General features: G+C 61.7%; 2 protein-coding genes across 2 annotated transcripts in view; both read left to right on the top strand.

Moving 5' to 3' along the window:
* Positions 1–620: 620 nt before the first annotated feature.
* P2RY6 (pyrimidinergic receptor P2Y6) lies at positions 621–1,607 on the top strand (the record flags this gene model as incomplete). The annotated part of the gene is made up of 1 exon (XM_084297355.1): positions 621–1,607. One exon carries the CDS (start codon positions 621–623, stop codon positions 1,605–1,607), a length of 987 nt encoding a protein of 328 aa, XP_084153481.1.
* Positions 1,608–4,936: 3,329 nt separating this feature from the next.
* ARHGEF17 (Rho guanine nucleotide exchange factor 17) overlaps positions 4,937–18,400 on the top strand; it is a gene marked incomplete at its 5' end in the record, with an annotated part of 37,460 nt that continues 23,996 nt past the window's right edge. The window contains one exon of the mRNA XM_084305814.1: positions 4,937–7,834. Within this exon, the coding sequence (XP_084161940.1) occupies positions 4,937–7,834 (2,898 nt within the window). The remainder of the gene's footprint in view (positions 7,835–18,400) is intronic.

Raw genomic sequence — 18,400 nt, 5'->3', positions numbered from 1 at the left:
CGCTCTCCCGGCAGAGCAGGCTCCAGTCGCAGCCTCTGGCTCAGGGACGCAGCTTCCCAGCCCCATAACGGAGCGGGTGGCCTCGTCCCCAGAAGCCCAGGGGCCACCTGGATGGGCTGGCATCACCCCCAAGACCCCAAAACCTCCAGAACCAGGCAGGTGCTGCTCTCCGTCCCCGGATGAAAGCGCCCGTGAAACATCCGCGCGTCCCTCGGCACTGGTGGCGGCTCCCAAAACGGGTGGCTTGCTGTAGGGTTTTGGCACCCCCTGCAGAGGACCAGGGGACAAGGGCTGAGCTCGCTGCGTCGCTGAAGGCTCTGCTGCAATTTCCTCTTTAGCAGCTCTGCCCATCCGGCAGAAGAGCAGCTTGGCCTTGTGCAAAGTGCCAGCACCACGGGGCGGCGGCGGCGGTGGCCGCCGCGCTGTCCCCAAGTGGCCACCACCCCGCACAGTGCTGCTCCTTCCACCCAACAGACCCCAAAAGCCACGATGGGGAAGGTTGAGGCTATGGGGTTGCATGCACTGATCCGGGTTCATCCCGGATGTGTCACCCCATGGCCAAGCCACCGAGTGTCCCCTTTTTGTCACCCGCAGGTGCCAACGCCGGTGAAGAGGGGACCATGACCATGGCCAACGTCACAGCCGGGAGGAACTCGTGCACCTTCCACGAGGAGTTCAAGCAGGTGCTGCTGCCCCTGGTCTACTCGGTGGTGTTCCTGCTGGGGCTGCCCCTCAACGCCGTGGTCATCGGGCAGATCTGGCTGGCCCGCAAGGCGCTGACCCGCACCATGATCTACATGCTCAACCTGGCCACGGCCGACCTGCTCTACGTCTGCTCCCTCCCTCTCCTCATCTACAACTACACCCAGAAGGACTACTGGCCCTTCGGGGACTTCACCTGCAAGTTCGTCCGCTTCCAGTTCTACACCAACCTGCACGGCAGCATCCTCTTCCTCACCTGCATCAGCGTCCAGCGCTACCTGGGCATCTGCCACCCCTTGGCCTCGTGGCACAAAAAGAAAGGCAAGAAGCTGACGTGGCTGGTGTGCGCCGCCGTCTGGTCCGTGGTGGTCGCCCAGTGCCTGCCCACCTTCGTCTTCGCCTCCACGGGCACGCAGAGGAACCGCACGGTCTGCTACGACCTGAGCCCCCCGGACCTCTCCGCCTCCTATTTCCCCTACGGCATCACGCTGACCGTCACCGGCTTCCTTCTGCCCTTCGTGGCCATCCTGGGGTGCTACTGCAGCATGGCCCGCATCCTGTGCCAGAGGGACGAGCTGATCGGCCTGGCGGTGCACAAGAAGAAGGACAAGGCCGTGCGCATGATCGTCATCGTGGTCATCGTCTTCTCCATCAGCTTCTTCCCCTTCCACCTCACCAAGACCATCTACCTGATCGTCCGCTCCTCGCCCGGCCTGCCCTGCCCGCTGCTGGAGGCGTTCGCCATCGCCTACAAGTGCACGCGCCCCTTCGCCAGCATGAACAGCGTCCTCGACCCCATCCTCTTCTACTTCACCCAGCGCAAGTTCCGCGAGAGCACCCGCTACCTCCTCGACAAGATGAGCTCCAAGTGGCGGCACGACCACTGCGTCACCTACGGCTCCTAGGTAGACGAGGCCACCTCGGTGTCACCGGAGCACTTTTTGGCTCAAAGCCGCCTGGCGCGGAGACGGGGACGCGCCCTGGGGGACATCTCCTGAGCTTCCAGAGCTTGCTTCCAGCCCACGGGGGTTGTGACGCGGTGTCCCCGCTCTCCGAGGGCTGCCCTCCGCCGGTTGCTCGACGCCGTCCTGGTTTTTTTAGCTGCTTTGTGCCACCTTTTGGTGGAGGCTGAAGCACCGAAGCAATAAAAACCACTGGGGGGACCACGGAGGAGGCGGTGGGAGCGTGGGGAGAAGGGATGGGGTCGCCCGGGTGGGCTGCTCAGGGGGGGATTCCTGCCCCCAAAAGATGTTTTGAGCTTTCCCTCATCTGGGGAGGAGTTTTTGGCTTGTACTCACCTGGGGAACATGGCTCTGTGCCCCACCACCGAGATCATGGGGCAGTTTTGGGGTCCTGAACACAGACAGCCCCCACAAACCATTTCTGGCACCTCTGTGGACCCAGGAGAGGAACAGATGGGTGTCACGGACATTTTGGGGTAACACCGGTGTATCCCAGAATGGGACCAGACCACTAAAAGACATGGGGCCACTGGTGCCACTGGTGCTTCGAAAGGGTGTGAGGGCATCCCTGGCCAGACGGGGAGCTGGTGAGGGACAGTGAGGGGGACCAGGACACCGATGCCATATTTCCCACCCGGACACGATGCCAGGAACTGGGAGACCCCTGCCACTGCCACCCAGCACCCGGGTGACACCGGACATCAAGGCTGAGCCTGCTGGATGAACCAACACATCACGTTTTATAGGGTTGCACCTTACCCACACGAGGAGCCCAGCCGATCCCAAGGCCACCGAGAGGCTGGGCACCGTGGCTGTACCTCTAACTGCTTTGCCAGTCCCCTATAATATAGGACGTACAGACTGAACCTTCCCCTATACCTATAGGGGTCCTGCACGAGGACCTGCACACGCTATGTACCGTATATATGCACGCATCCGAGCGGGGCAACGTTGTGCACGGAGCCACCCCAACCCCAAATACACTTTGCAAACCCATACCCGCAGGTGTCTCTGGGCCGTAATCGCGTCGATTAAGTCGATTGAAGCAATTTGCTTCAAATCTCGGGGATTAGCAGCCCTCCAGCCTGGCTGCTTGCACAAAGCCACCTGGCCGAGCACCCCGTTAATCCCAGATCCCTCGTCGCAAACCCGTGGTCGCATCCGGACACACCTGAATTCAGGGAGGGCTGAAGGGCAGAGCCAGCCCCAAATAACCCCGCCAGCACCTAGGGTGGACGATCCCTTGCTTTACCTTGGGGAAATCCCTATGTGGGGTTGAGTTTGGGGTGCAGGAGGCAGGGGTGGCCTCGGGGTTCCCCTTGGCCATAGCTCTCGGCGCTGGGATCTCTTCCGACGCGTTTTTGGGGTCTCCCATCCCCGCAATTTTGCGTGCTGCGGAAAAAAAAATAAAATAAAATAAAAATAAAAATAAAAACACGGTGGTCGGAGGGAAAAACCCGCGGGGACGGTGATGTCCCCAAGTTTTCCCGGACAAAGGAAAGGCGCCGGGGGGGGTGACGCCGGGGTTCGGGCTCGGCCACGCCGCCCGGACCCAGGAGAGGGCGCAAAATCTTCAGGTTTGGAGAGGGCGCAAAAACTTCGCGTTTTGGGAAATGTCTGCGGGGAGGCGGCGGGGCCGTGGGGCTGCCGGGGAGGGGGACACCCAGCCGGGTGTGACCCCAAAAAGCTTTGTAAAAAGCCCCAAGGAAGTCCAAAAAAGGCAGAAAGGAATGTATTTTGTTTTTTTCTGCCCATGAACGTGAATGGCCCCAAGCCACCTTCATGGGGTGTGCAAGAACCTGGGTGCCTCGGAGGGGTTTGGGGACACACTGGGGGCACCCCGGGCTGGGGCAGGGGCATCCAGGACATCCCAAAGAGGTCCAGGAGGTGGAATCGCCAACTTTGGGATGTTTTTGAGGCACTTGGAGCTCGGTTTTTCCACTTTTGGTCTTCCTGGCCTCGGGGGTCTGCTCCTTCCTGCCAAGCCCCATCAGTGGGTCCCTTGGTGCCACCAGGTCCCAAAGCCACGGTGATGGGCACACCTCGGGGATGGGGCCGGGAGGGTTCTGCCTTAAATTCCATCCCAAATGCCACTGACAGCTTGGGGACGTCATCAACAGGCCCAGGAGCCACCCAGCCCTGGGGGCAGCGGGGCAGGAAGGTGGTGGGAGGGAAGGGAGAGCCAGGGAAGGAATCCACGGCGTTGCCGGAGGTGCTTTTAATTCTTGAAAAAAATGCATTTATGGGGGTTTGGGGCCCAGAGACACAGATAGCAGCGTCCTTTACGTGGTGCAGCCCTGCAAAGCGGGGTCGTCCCATTCATTTTCACTTCCCGGAGGTCAATCTGCTGTCTTGTTTTGGGGGAACGGGCTTCTTGCCTGCAAGTAGCAAGCACTGGGGACCCAAAAAGTAAGGAGGAAAAACTTTCAGCGGGGCAGCATGCTGCTGGGGTGCCTGGGGAGGTGGGGACGGGGTGCCCGGCCTTGGATGAGCCACAAAGCGTGGCTGGAGAGACCCAGGTGGAAAAAAGGGAAAAGGGGGCTCTCCCCTCCAGCTCAGGGTGACCCAAAATCACATCCTTATCCTGTTTCTCCACCAAAAAAAAATATCAAATAAACACCAAAAGCTGGGGGGGGGGGAGATGGGGGATGTGGGGAGCCTGGTGCTCGTCCTGAGCAGCTCTGTGCCACTTTCCCTTCCCTTCCCTTCCCTTCCCTTCCCTTCCCTTCCCTTCCCTTCCCTTCCCTTCCCTTCCCTTCCCTTCCCTTCCCTTCCCTTCCCTTCCCTTCCCTTCCCTTCCCTTCCCTTCCCTTCCCTTCCCTTCCCTTCCCTTCCCTTCCCTTCCCTTCCCTTCCCCTTTTTTCTCCCTCCTCTCCTCCTTCTGCTGCTGCTCTCGCCAAAAAAAAAAAAAAAAAAGAAGGAAAAAAAAAAAAAAAAAAAGCCCAAAAGGGCCACTGCCACCATCCCCCTCTCCGGGAGGAGGAAACCCCGCCTCTCGGGGAAAGTTTATTTGAATGCAACAAATAAAAAAAGAAGGGGGCGAGGGAAAAAAAAAAAAAAAAAAAAAAAAAAAAGAGGGAGGGAGGGAAAAAAAGGAAGGAATAAAAAAAAAAAAAAAAAAAAAGGAGAGAAAACAAAGCGGGCGTGATGAAGCCCGCTGGCAGCCCGGAGGAGGAGCGGGGCCGGGCGGTGCCTGCGGCGGGGGGCAGCGGGGCCGGGGCTGCCGGCGGGGCCGGGGGGCGGGCGGAGGAGGCGGCGGGGGGGGGCACACAATGGCGGAGGGGGGCAGCGGCCGGGTTTCTTCCTCCTCCTCCTCCTCCTCCTCCTCCTCGCAGCCTTCGTCGTCGCCCTGCCGCTGCTCTTCTTCCTCCTCGTCGCTTTTTTCCCCGGGCGGCCAAGTTTTTGCTGCGCGCGCCTTGGCCCCGTCGGTTCGGCAGCTCTCGCTGCGTTTCGGCCGCTTGGAGCCCCCGGGCCCGGCCCATGCGGGGCCGCCGCCGCCTCCTCCTCCTCCTCCTCCTCCTCCACCTCCTCCTCTTCCTCCTCCTCCTCCTCCGCCGCCGCCTCGGGGGCCGGCGCTGAGCGCGGAGCCGCGCTGGCCCAGCGTCCCGGCGATGCGCAAACTCTTCGGCGAGATCGGGCGGCAGCCCCCGGGGACCGGCAACGGGATCGGGACCTCCAACGGGACCGCCAAAGGGATCGGGACCTCCAACGGGAGCGGCAAAGCCAACGGGAGCGGCAGCGCTCGGGGAACGCCGCCGCCGCCGCCTCCCCGCAGCCGCGTCCCGCACCCGGCGCTGCGGGCGCCCCGCGGGGCTGCGCCGGGGCTCGGCCCGCATTCCTGGCATAGCTCGGCCCGCCCGGCCTCCTCCTCCTCCTCCTCCTCTTCTTCGCCTTCCTCTTCCTCGCCCCGCAGCCGGGGTTCTCCGGGCAGCGAGGGCGAGGGGTTGCTGCGAGCCCCCAACCGCCAAGGGGACGGCGAGGGCCCGACCAAGTCGGGGAGCCGGCAACCGCTGGCCCCTGCGGCCCCCGTGGTGGCCCGGGTGGCCAAGGTGAGCATCCTGCCCTTCGGCAGCCCCGCCGGGAGCCGCTACTCCAGCACGGAGACGCTGAAGGAAGAGGAGCAGCCGGGCAGCTGTTGGGTCCTCCACGGCGGCCGCCGCTCGCCCGGTTTCGGGCCGAGCGATGGGGTGGCTTGGGGACAACCCCAAACCCGTGGGCGGCCCAAGGTGCCGCCGGGCACGGCCAAGGCGAGGCCGGATTTGGGGAGCGAGGGCCCGCAGCTGGCGGGGGAGCGGGCCGAGCACCGCAAGTCCTTGTCCAACCCCGACATCGCCACCGAGACGCTGACGCTCCTCAGCTTCCTCAAGTCGGACCTGTCGGAGCTGAAAGTGAAGAAGAAAGGGGTGAGGATCGGCCTCGCCGAGGGGGGCTGCGACGTCGTCGTCCCCCCGCCGGCCGGCCCCCGGGACCGCGGCGCCGCTCAGCCCCCCAGCCGCTGGGCGCCGGGCGAGCGGCCCACGCTGAAGGACCTGACGGCCACGCTGCGCCGCGCCAAGTCCTTCACCTGCTCCGAGAAATCGGGGACGCGCCGGCTTTTCCTGCAGAGCACCATGAAGCAGAGCTCCTCCGAGCTCCTCCTGGCCACCGCCGGCAGCCACGAGGCGGCGGCTCCGGCGGCCGGCGGGCGGCGGGGGGATGAGGACGCGCTGCCCGTGGTCATCCAGGACCAGTACATCCAGGAGGCCAGGCAGGTCTTCGAGAAGATCAGCAGGATGGGTTCCCAGCAGGACTACGGCTTGGCGGCCGAGCAGAAGGACAGCGGAGGTGTGGAGGGCGTCGGGGAGGTGGCACCCGCCATGGGGACGGACGTGGCCCTTCGGGGACAGGCGGAGAGCACGCGGAGGTTGAAGGAAGCGGAGTTGGAGAATTTCTCTCGAAGGAAATCCGTGGAGGAGCTGTTGGGTCACGAGTCGAGCGTGACGGACGAGGGCATCGTCACCGAGCCGGAGCCGGGACCTGCTGGGGTGGCCTTGGGGGACTTGCACGAGGCCGTGGCCACCTGGCAGCTGCCTGATGCCACCGAGACTGCAACCGAGCCGCCTCTGCCCCCGGCTCAAGCCATGGCACTGGAAGACGTCCCCGTGGCCACCAAAGCCCAAGCGCCCTTGGAGGCCCCGAGCACCCCCAGCAGCTTGCGGCGCCGGCGGAAATTCCCCTCGGTGGGTGCCAACGGGGCCGAGAGCGGCATCGGGGAGGGCAGCGGCGAGCCCTACCGCTCCCTGAGCGACCCCATGCCCCACCGGCGCTGCCCGGTGGCGGAGGAGGCGAAGAATTTCTCCGTCGACAGCAACCTCTTGGGTTCGCTGAGCGCCAAGGGGGGCATCCCCCAGCCCGCGGCCATGGCGTTGGCCGGCAGCGCGGGCAGCGCGGGCAGCGACCTGTCCCTGGGCAGCGACGGGCTGCGGGACTACAGCAGCCTCATCCAGACCATCGTCAGCCAGCCCGGAGCCATGGACAAAGTCATCGACGAGAAGGGCAACGGCAAAACCATCAAGAAGAAGTCGCTGAGCGACCCCAGCCGGCGCGGCGAGCTGGCCGCCGGCGCCTTCGAGGGTCCTGGTGAAGCCATCAGCGAGCTGGAGGGCAGCATCCCGCCGTCCAGCAGCGAGCCCATCCTCTCGGAGCAGAGATCTCCACCGGCGCGTCCCCAAGGACACGAAGGCTACGGCTTCGACCCCAAGCTCGCCGAGGTGCTGTCCCCCCGCGGCGCCCGGCGCAGCTCCAAGAAGCGCTCCAGCCGCGCGTCCCACCAGGAGAACCAACCTCCACCGGTGCCCCCCGGCCTCTCCAGGGTGGCCCGCCCGGCCACCAAGCACGTGCGCCACACCAGCGAGCCCGCCACCTTCGTCCCCATCTCGGTCCCCGAGCCGCACGCCGGCCACCATGCCCACCTCCCCGTGCCGGATGCCACCCGCCTGCCCGTCAAGACCTTCCCTGCCCCGCAGCCGCCGTCGCTGGAGGATGTCACCAAGCGGTACATGCTGGCCCTCAACTCCGGTGACACGTCCCCCGGCCCCGGGGACGGACCCCGCTCTTCGCCCGCGACGCCCACCGCCCCCGAGCCCGCCCGGTGCCCTCGGCAGAGCGACCCCAGGAGCAAGCCCCAAGTGGTAAGTGCCCTTCTCGCCCCAAAACCCCGGTGTTTGGCTTTGTGGGGACTGTCCCCCCCTGGGTGGCGGGGGTGTTTTGGGGTCCCCTCCCCACCGCGTGGCCCTTTTGGGGACCAAAGTCTTCCCGTTGGCGCGGAGAAGCGCTGCTGGATGGCCCAAAACAGGGGCTGGCCCTTTCTGGTGCTGAGGGTGGTCCTTGTGGGATCCACCCCCAGAAGTAGGTGATTTTGGGGTGGAAACCAACCAATTTCTGGGTCAAACAGCACCAAACATCCGGGGCTGCCTTCCTGGTGCATTTCCCAGCGATGCTCTATGGGGTTCCCAGAAACAGGTGTGCTCTTGACCGGCCAGGGCTGATTTTCTGCCTGAAACGCTGAACCAGAAGTTGCTTTTTCTATGGCAGGGGGCTTAATTTGTATTTTTTTTAAATATATTCCTGATATTCTGCCCTGCTGGAGCAAACCAGCACTTTCTGACCCCAAAAGTGCCGTGTCTTGCAGTTGTTCCCCGTGCAAATGTGCTGAACGAGAGCAAGTGTGGTTTTTTCCCCTAAAACTTTTCAGCTCAAGGCTCGTGGTGACCAAGCTGAGGTTTATGGCTTACCAGAAAAGTGCACGTTAAAAACTAAAGGAAAAGGGGGAAAAAAAGTGTCTGTAAAGGTTTTATTACCACGTTTAATTAATGCTGCTCAGGGGGATGGGTTTTTGGGGAAAAAGGGGTCAGCTTTGGGGTCGCTGGCTTTGGGGTCTTCCCTGCTCGCCGGTGCAAGCGGGGACACGGGAGCACAGATGAGGGGGGAACGAAGCTGCTGGAAAAGCGATGCCACGCTCGCAAGCGCCGCCGCCTCCCGCGCCCACCGGGCTTTTAATAACTCAGCACGAGTCCCCGTGGGCTGACATCAACGCGCGGCGCCGGGGCGAAGCCCAGAAATACCCACGGGGGGCCAAATCCCATTTCGGTGGTGATTTATGGTGGCCAGGAGGCCGGGATTGTGCGAATCCCCTGCAAAGGAGAAGTGCCCGGGCAGCGTAACCCTTCCTGGCCGGGCTGAGATGTGGAGCAGGGAGATTTATCCGTGGCGCACGTGTGTGCACAAAATTCGGGTGTTTTCCCCATCTTCATCCCCGAGCAGCAACAAATTGAATGTTTTGGGGTCCTGGTGGTTTTTTTTGGAGCTGGATCCCCTCTCCGAACACCTGGGTTGGCCCAATGTCCTGTGGGTCTTGGTGGCACTGCGATAAGGGCTGTGATAAGGGATTGGGGACTTGACCCCACTGCTGTGGTGGAGCATCTTGGCCACGGCATCTCCCCAGCGTCTTCTCGGCAAATCCCAAGGGGATGGTTTGGCCCCGGGAGGGCAAAGCACTGGATGGGACGCTCCATCCCCATGGTGCCGGGGTTGGAGGGCTCCCCGCATCCCCCTAGACATGGGGGGACACCAGGGGATGTAGGATTTGCTGATCCCACTGCGGTCCCACAGATCTCTCCGTGCCACGGCCCCGCGCTGGGATGGAGCAGCGCCAGCTTTGATCCGTGCCCTAGGGCGAGGGTGGGCGATAACTCCCCTTATCAGCACCCATTTTCTGCATAATCCACCCTTTTTTCTTCCATGCAGTCGGGTGGGCTCTGCCCTCACCATCCCCCTGCCTCCTTCTCCAGCAGTTGGAAAAGAAAGGAGAGGAGAAAACCCAGCCCCGGTGTCTGGGTGGGTGCTGGGTGCCGCGTCACGTCCCAGCCCCGCAGATGGGTGCGGGTGGTTGCAGGCTGGGTTATTTTCCCAGCCCCAGGCTGCCGAAATAGCAGCTCGGCCGGCTCGCAGCTGCAAGGCGCCCTCTTTTTTTGCACGCTCGTTTGCACACAAAAAATTTTTGGTGTGGAGCCGGTCGACGCCTCCGGCGCCGGTTGGAGGGAAGAGGAGCTGGAAGGGGGCAAAATCCTGGGATAAAATCCACGCCGGGGGCGAGGAGGGGACCCCAGCACCCCGACTGCTTCGTCTTCCTCCCACACGTCCCTTTTATCCATCGCTGCTGCAGCCGTCCAAGAGCGAGGAGCTTCGGGGAGATGCGGGAAGAGCATCCCCGGAAAGGGGTTTGGGGTAAATTTTGGGGTGATTTTGCCCTGTTTTTGGCCAACGCTGACACGGAGCAAGCGCCTGGTGGGGCGAGGGTCTGGCTCCCAGGGGAGTGATTAATGGTTTGTGAGAGACTTGGAGATCTCGGGGCAAAAAGTGTGCCAAAAGGCGTCAAAAAAGAAAAAAAGCATCAAGCGTGGCGATTCCTGGCACAGCTGGTCGGGAGCATCCGAATCGATTTTGGGCTCATTTTGGGGGGATTTTCCCCCAGCCTACCAACTCCAGCACCAGTCACGAGCAACTGGGAGCCCAGTTTGGCTCAGCATCACCTTGGGAGCACGGGACACGGAGGGGCCGGACCCCTTGGTGGATGCTCCTCACCTTGCCTGAACCCGCCGGACTCGGCACCGAGGGGGCGAATTTCTCCTTTTAAGGGCAAGGCTGCAGCCGTATCTTTGAATCTCTCTCCTGCCTTCGGCTTCCTTTGTGCCGCAGCCATAAGAGAACTTAAACCCGTATTTTATTTCCCCTTTGATTTATTGGAGAGCGGAGCTGGGATGTTTTACTTCAGATGGCACCAGCTGTGGCCGGGGGGGCCGAGGGGGACCGAGTTGCTCTCGTTACAGGGCAGAGCACCAAAGGCCGGATATAACCTGGGACCGAGCGGAGATTTACGCCCTCCTGGACCTTCGGAGAAGAAATTATCTTTATTTTTTTATTTATTTCCCCCTGCCTGGGCTCTGGCTTGCGGCAGCAGCATGAGGCTGGTGCTCTGCTTGGTGACATTGTCGCCGCTCCATGGGGACTTTGGGGGCATCCGAAGCGTCGTGCCATCTGTCCGTGCTGGTCTCCATCTCCAGGGAGTAACAGCGGGGTCTGGCAGTCCTGCGGCGTTATTCCCCCGAGATATCCTCCCGGTTTGCAGCTCTGCCTGCTCCTGGCTCGTTAGGGCTTGCAGTTAACGAACCTAAAACTCTCCTCCTGTTGAGGTCTGGATGCACGAGTGCTCCCCGCGGTGCCCGGCGGAGGTGAGGATGCTGGCACCGTGCGGGGACAGCGAGGTCCCCAGGTGGCCAGAAGCACCAAATAAACCCACCCCTGTGCTCCCAGTGGGCTCAGCACCCACTTTAATCCACGCTGGGTTTGATGCTCACCATCCAGGATCCCCCTCGAGCACGTTTGGCAGTGCTGCAGGCTCGGCACGCCGCGCGCTCCACCCTTCCCAACACCACCAGCTTTGTTTTTTTAATTTTTCCCCCAACTTATTTATCATACGCAGAGCAAGGGGAGGGCACAGACATCCACAATCCCAAGCAAAACACGGACCAAATCCCTCCGGCTGCTCTCAGCACGGCAAAACCCAACCTTTACCCAAACACCCCCCCCCCGGCTCCTCGCTGCACCGGTGATTTCGGAGCAGGGCAGCGCCGCTGTGCCGGCGTTTTCCCGAGCTGCGTGTGCCGGCGGGTGGCTGTAACGTGCTGTTCTCCCTCGGCAGCAGGACTGTTTGTCCTGGGAGCCTTCCAGCGATTCTCCGTGGGGCCGGAGCCGGCCAAGGCGTCCCTGGTGCCGGAGAGCTCCTCCGGCCGCGCTCGAAACCTGGGCACGAGGTTTTTATCCCCCCTGCGCCGTGCGGGATGACAAAACCCTTTCGCAGCGTGGAGGATGCGGGAAGAAATGCTGCTTTCGAGGCAGAAAGAAAGAAAAAAAAACGCATCAGAAGGAGAAGAAAAAAGGAGTTTTTCTGGCTCCGCCGAGCCCGGCGGCATCCCGTGAGCCGCCGGGACGGGTGGCACACGTGTGCGCACACCCATGCACACGCATGTGCAGCGCCCCAAGGGGGTGGAAAATGAGGTCTGTTCGCTGCCACGCTTCTGTTTGTTGACTTAGCAGCCGTCGGATTAAACAGGAAAATGTTGACTTCAATATAGCACCTCGCAGGACCGGACAAGTCATGGGAACGTGGCCCCCGAGCGGCCCGGCCGCTGCCTTCCCCACCTGCTGCTCCCCACCGGGCATGGGATGGGATGGAGGGAGCCAAAAATGTTGATTTCTTCCCCCAAAAGTGGAGAGGGGGCAGATTTTTGGGTGGTGGACGGGGATGCGTCGTGTAAAGGTGGTTGCATTGGGGTTTCGGTGGTTGGAGCATCTTTTGGTTTTGGTACACCCCCTCGGGAGCATCCTCGTCCCAGCCACAAGTTTGTCCCCCCTGGGGACAGCTCTGTCCCATCGGGGGCTTTTTGCCTTTTTTCTGGGTGCAGGGACGAGGAGTGAAATTGGTCCTGGGGAAAAAAAAAGCAAGGATTTGCAGCAAAAAGCACAAAAAGTCCTCTGGACGTTGTCCCACCGGTAACGTTTCCTCCACAGAGTTGGGCACCGGGCACCCGTTCGTCCCCCTGCTCCTTTTACCCCACCTCCCTCCTCGATGATCTCCATAGAAACCAGGTTTTGGGCCACGGCTGGGAGTTTTCTCGGGTTTTGGCATTTCTGGAAATCTATAATTACACGGCCGGGGTGGGAGGGGGGGTGGGTGAATCTCTGCTTTCTTCTCCCCAGCGCCAAGGGCTCGCCCGAATCTTATCCCGGCTCTTTTCCAGGGGAAACTGAGGCACGGGAAGGGCCGACACGGGGCCGTGCAGCCCCCTGGCATCCCACCCCATGGCTTATAGGATGCAGCCCCGTATTCCCCGCTGGTGAGCCCTAATGAAGCATCCCTAACGAGGAGGCAGCGAGCTTTGGGCTATTTTTACCCCCGCAGCCGATATTCCCGTGGCCGTGTGGTTTTGGGATGGCGAAGGGAGCCGTATTTTGGGATTGCTGAGGTTGGTTTGTGCCCGTGCCAGCAGGCACGGCCTGTAGGGACACCAGCTCGGGAAGGGTGGCTCGTCACCCTTTGGGGACATCAGCATAGAGGGACCTGTGTGGTCTGGGGGTTTTGGGGACATTTGGGGTTTGGGATGTGCATTTTGGGGTTCGGGAAGTGCTGACCCAGAGACCAGAGGGTACTTTTGGTGTCACCCCCTCCTCGTTGTCCCTCGTCCCCCGTGCACAGCGCAGACCCATCACTCCCACCCTATTTGCACCCCGCCGGTTGCGGCTCAGCAGCGCCTGCGCTCCCTGTAATTAAAGCCTGTAATTAATTAGGAAAAGAACTCGGAAGGGTGATGGATGCCGGCTCTCGGGCTGGGTTGCAACCACCCCTCGTGCCTGAAGGATGAAGGGGGCCCAGGATCCGGCCCCGGAGCGAGAGGGTTAGCTCCAGGCTGGGCCCCGTGCCGGGGGCTGGCCTTGGCCCACAGCTGCGCACCCAAAGGTCAGGCTCCTGGCACGAAGCCCCGATTCTGCAGAAAGGGTGGGGAGGCTGGGCCGGGCGGGGGCTCCGCTTCCAGCCTCGCCCAGCAGCCCCCAGCCCCGTGCAGGTGTTTAGGGACACGCGTAGGGGGGCACGGGGACGTCCCCTGGTGCTGGGGGGGCATGGAGATGGGGGCATCCTCGGTGCTGGGGTGCACAGCGGGGTCTGTTGTGCTGGTTTGCACGTGCAAGGGGGGATTTGTGGTGCTGGCTTGCACGTGCAAGGGTGCACGAGGACTTCCCTGGTGTTGGGGTGCACGTGCAGGGGTGCACGGGGACATCCCCATTTGTGCTGCCCTTATAAATCCCCACACAGGGGGATTTTTTCTGGTGCTGGTGCACTCGTGTGTCTGTGCCAAGGAAGACTCCTGGGCCTCTGCTCGTTTTTGAGACCCAACATCTGCCCCAAGCCCGATCCACCTTGAGCTCTTCGTCCTCCTCGAGCCCCACCACCTGCCCAGCACAGCCCCACCACCATAGGCAGCACCCGGCCAGTCCCAATTACACCAGTGTAGCGCCAACCTTGGAGTCCAGTCAGGGACTTCTCCTAAATTTGGGTGCAAGAGGAGGTTTCTGGTTCGTTCACCAGCTTGTGGGTGGAGAAGGTGGTGGCACAAGGTGAGATGGGAGCTTCCTTCCTTCCTTCCTTCCTTCCTTCCTTCCTTCCTTCCTTCCTTCCTTCCTTCCTTCCTTCCTTCCTTCCTTCCTTCCTTCCTTCCTTCCTTCCTTCCTTCCTTCTTCCTTCCTTCCTTCCTTCCTTCCTTCCTTCCTTCCTTCCTTCCTTCTTTTCTTCCTTCCTTCCTCCCCCATGTCCATCAATCTCCATCCACCTGGCTCCATCCATCTCCATTCATCCATCTGTCCATCTCCATCCATCTCCATCCATCTCCATCCATCTCCATCCATCTCCATCCATCCCCATCCATCCATCCATCTCCATCCACTTATCTCCATCTGTACATACACCTCTGTGCACCCATCTCCATCCATCCATCCATCCATCCATCCATCCATCCATCCATCCATCCATCCATCCATCCATCCATCCATCCATCTTCATCTCCATCCTTATCCATCCATCCATCCGTCCATCCATCTCCATCATCTCCATCTCCATCCCCATCTCCATCCCCATCTCCATCCAGCCATTTCCATTCATTTCCACTCTTTTCCCCCGTCCATCCATCTCTACCCATCTTCATCCTTATCCATCTCCATCCTTCTTCATCCATCCATCCATCCAAACATCCATCCAAACATCTCCTTCTCCACCCATCCATCCATCCATCAGTTCATCTCCATCCATCCGTCTTTATCCATCCAGCTATTTCCATCCATCCATCCATTCATCTGTCCGTCCATCCATCCGTCCGTCCACCCATCCATCCATCCATCCATCCATCCATCCATCCATCCATCCATCCATCCATCTCCATCCTTATCCCTCCATCCATCCCCCCATCTCCCCCATCTCCCCCCACCTCCCTCCCTTACCCCATCCCACCACCCCCAGCCCCTCCACGCCCCACGCGGAGCATCCACTCTCCACCTTCCCCGACCCCAGAAGCTGAAGGCACCAAGCCCAGCCTGCAGAGCCAGACCCACAGGAGCTGTGATTTCCACCATGCTCTTTCCAGCCCAGGACGTGTCCGGAGAAGAACACGGGTCGCTTCCACCCCCGCTCCCCCCAGCCCGGCTCTTTTTAAAGCTCCGATGTTTGGTCCCGGTGGGGCTGTTTCTCCGGGCTCTCTCGGTTTCCATGGCGAGGATGGGTGAGGAATTTCAAAGGGAAAGGCTCCAGTAAATGAACTCTCTCTATAAATAGCGTGTTTGCTTTTGGGTCTTTGGGAACCGCGGCCCGGCCAATCGGAGGGAGAGCGAAAATCAGCATCTGGGTAAAAATATTCCAGCGGCTCGCTGGTGCTGGAGGAGAGGGCGCAGAGCTGCTCACCTTCTGGTGCCCAGCCTCCCAGTCCCTGTCCACACCAGCTACTGGGACCAGTCACCCCGTGGCTGTGGCCAGGAGCAGTGCAAACCCCAAACTGCGTCCCCCCAGAAGTCTTACACCGATACCCATACTCATTTTAAGTTGAATCCTTACAATTTTAGGGCTGGGGGTGATGCTGAGGGATCAGACTGGGGAGACTTCTCCATCCTGCCCGTGCGCCCCGGTGCTCGTCCCTTTTTGGGAACCAGGGGTGACACCGGTGACATCCGAGCCACCACGGGACCCCACAAGGACTTGGCATCAGGGCAGGGATGCGCTGGGAGAGGGACACCCGCGGCGCTGCGTGGTGGCATCACCCATCAGGTCCCTCCTGGAGGAGCCGTGGGACCAACAGCAGGCTGGCAGCGGGACCGGCGAGGGGACAGCAGTGGGACGGCCGGGGGGGGACAGCCCAGCAGCGTGGCTCGAGCAGGACTGGTTAATATTTCCCTGGCAGGGCCACGGGGTTGCTATTTGTGACCGCACGTTCCCCGGCCCGCTGGTACTCTCCAAAGAAAACAAGCAGGGAGTTGTTTGCATGGGAAGATTGGCATCTCCCGGCCCGGGATATGGTTTCCTGCTTTTTTTAGCCGGGATAGCAGGAGACTCGCCGGCCTGCCCTGATTTGGCATCCTTCTCCTTGCTTTTTTTTTTTTTTTTTTTTTTTTTTAAATTCTTTATTTTATTTTTTTTATTTAACGGGTTTCATCCTGACCCCCCCGGCAGCGATCCTGTCGCTATCGGTCGGGGACGGCGCGCAGCAGGAGCCGGTGCCGTGCACGGGGCAGGGAGGGGACCGGGACACGGAGGTGCTCTTTTCGCTCTCGCTTTTCGGTCGCCCCAAAGCCCCGCTGCGATGGGATGTAGATGGCTCAGAGCCTCGGGGACCAGAGACGGGGGCCGCCCCCCGGCCGCCCGCACCCGACGCAGGTCAGTAGATGCCTCAGCATCCTTTTGTGTCCCCCCCCCCCCCTCACCCAATGATGTGACAATGACACGCCGGGGAAGGCGTCACCTCTCGCCCCGCCGTGACGCGGCGCGTGCTGTGGGCGGTCTCGTGCTCCCCCCCACCCAAAATTCCTCCCCCACCACCCTCCCAGCACCATCTCCCCGCCGTGGCCCTGCTGTGCCAGGGGGGCTGGGGGTGGCCGCGGGGCGCGGGTGGTGCTGGGGGTGGTGGCAGGAGGGGTTCAGCTGAGGGCTTCTCTTGGTGGATGTTGGGGCATGGTTGGGGCAGGGGGACACGTGTGGGGCTGGGGTTGGGGCAGGGCAAGGTCTGCTTGGGGTTTTGGGGTGTCCGTCAGGTCCTGGTGGCTCCTGGGTGCCCACCAGCTCCTGGGTGACCATGGACACCCGGTGGCTTCTGGTTGCCCATCAGCTCCAGGTTGTCCATCAGCTCCTGGTGGCTCCTTGGTGCCCATCAGCTCCTGGGTGTCCATCAGCTCCTGGTGACTTTTGGATGTTCATCAGCTCCTGGGTGTCTGTGGACACCTGGTGGCTTCTTGGTGCCCATCAGCTCCTGGTGGCCCTTGGGTGCCCATCAGCTCCTGGACTCTGGTGCCTCTTGGTTCCTGGGTGTCCATCGGTTTCTGGGTGTCCATGGACTCCTGGTTGCTCCTGGCTGTCCATCAGCATCTGGTGGCCCTTGGGTGCCCATCAGCTCCTGGGTGCCCATCAGCTCCTGGGTGTCCCTGGACTCCTGGGTGGCTCCTGTGCACCCCTGGACTCCTGGTGGCCCTTAGCTCCTGGGTGCCTCTTGGTTTCTGGGTGTCCATCAGCTCCTGGGGAACTCCTGGTGCTCATCAGCTCCTGGGGACCAGGCTGGGACCCTCCTGGGACCCTCCTGGGACCCTCCTGGGACCCTCCTGGGACCCCCAGCTTTCCAGGCACCCTGTCCCGTGCCACCGTGCACCCAGGCCGTGTTGTACCCACGTGTGCCAGCGGGAAGGGACAGGCCCAGCACCCTCGCACTGCTCCGGAGGGGATGGCACCGGGGTGAGCCGCATCCTGCTGCACGGGGCAGAGGAGGAGGATGCTCACGGGGTACCAGGGATGCAGGGTGCTGCACCGGGTCCCTGCGCCAACCCAGGAGCCAAAGGAGGGCTCAGCAATGAATTTTGGGGGGGACACAGCACCGGTGCTGCCCCTTTTCTGGCGGGTTGGGGCCAAGGGAGCCCGGCTGGGCGCCGTTCGGGGCCGGAGGCGGCAGGGGGGGAGCGGGGCCGTGTTGTTGCAGTCTGACCTAAGCATCTGGAAAGCAGCGCTCTTGGGCTCCGGCCGGCCTGCGTGACTAAAACTTGAGGCAAAAACCTTCCATATTTGGTGAAAGGCGCTCTAGGGCCCGGCAGCCCTCGCCCCCCGCGGCACGCTTAACCCTCTGGGCGCCCCTCCGGCCCCGGCCGCTCCGAGGGGGCTGGCGTGCAGGGAGTTTTGGGAAGGCTCGGCGTGGTGGGGAGAAACACCGGGGGTGGAAAAAGGGATGAGCATCACGGAGTGGCCGGGAGGATGGGACGGGATGGAGCCTGGATTTGGGATGGAGCCTGGATTTGGGGATGGAGCGGTGGTCCCGGCGCGGGTACGGCACGGGAGGATGCCGCGGGATGCGCCGAAGTTTTGGAGAGGGGCAGGAGGACCCCTCGCAGCCCTTCCCAGCGAGGCAGGCCCCGATTTCAATTAAAACCACGTGGGAAAAGCCCTGCTGCCCCGCCGCGTGTTTGCCTGATGAGTTTTTGTTCCTTCGGGAAATGAGCCTCCCTCCTTCTCCCCGGCCCCATCCCGGCTCACCGGGGTGGCGCGGGGTGCTCAGCGCCCTTCCTCACATCCCGGCAAAATTGCTCCATCTCGTTGTTTTTTTTTTAAATCTGGCTTTTTCTCACACTTCAAAAGAAAAATGACAGCCGGGCCGCGTCCTCCTGGGATGAATCACCGGAGCCCAGCAGTCAAAGAAGGGAAAAGAGCAGCTAAGCCAGCCCCTCCGGCCTCCCTCATTAATGCGAGCTCCTTCCCCGCGATTTATGGCTGGGGATCACATGGGCCTTGCCGGGAAAGCGGCGCTTTTTCCGCCTACCACCGACAACTGCAATCCTTTCTGTCTGGTAAAGGGGACGCCGAGCCCGGGCACGAGCCTCCTGGAGGGCTACGGGACTGGGGAGGCGAA

The sequence above is a fragment of the Netta rufina genome, assembly GCF_964035555.1.
Source record: "Netta rufina genome assembly, chromosome: 1".
Classification (NCBI taxonomy): Eukaryota; Metazoa; Chordata; class Aves; order Anseriformes; family Anatidae; genus Netta; species Netta rufina.
Note: the sequence above shows the minus strand (reverse complement) of the source record. Positions and strands in the feature narration are given on the sequence as shown.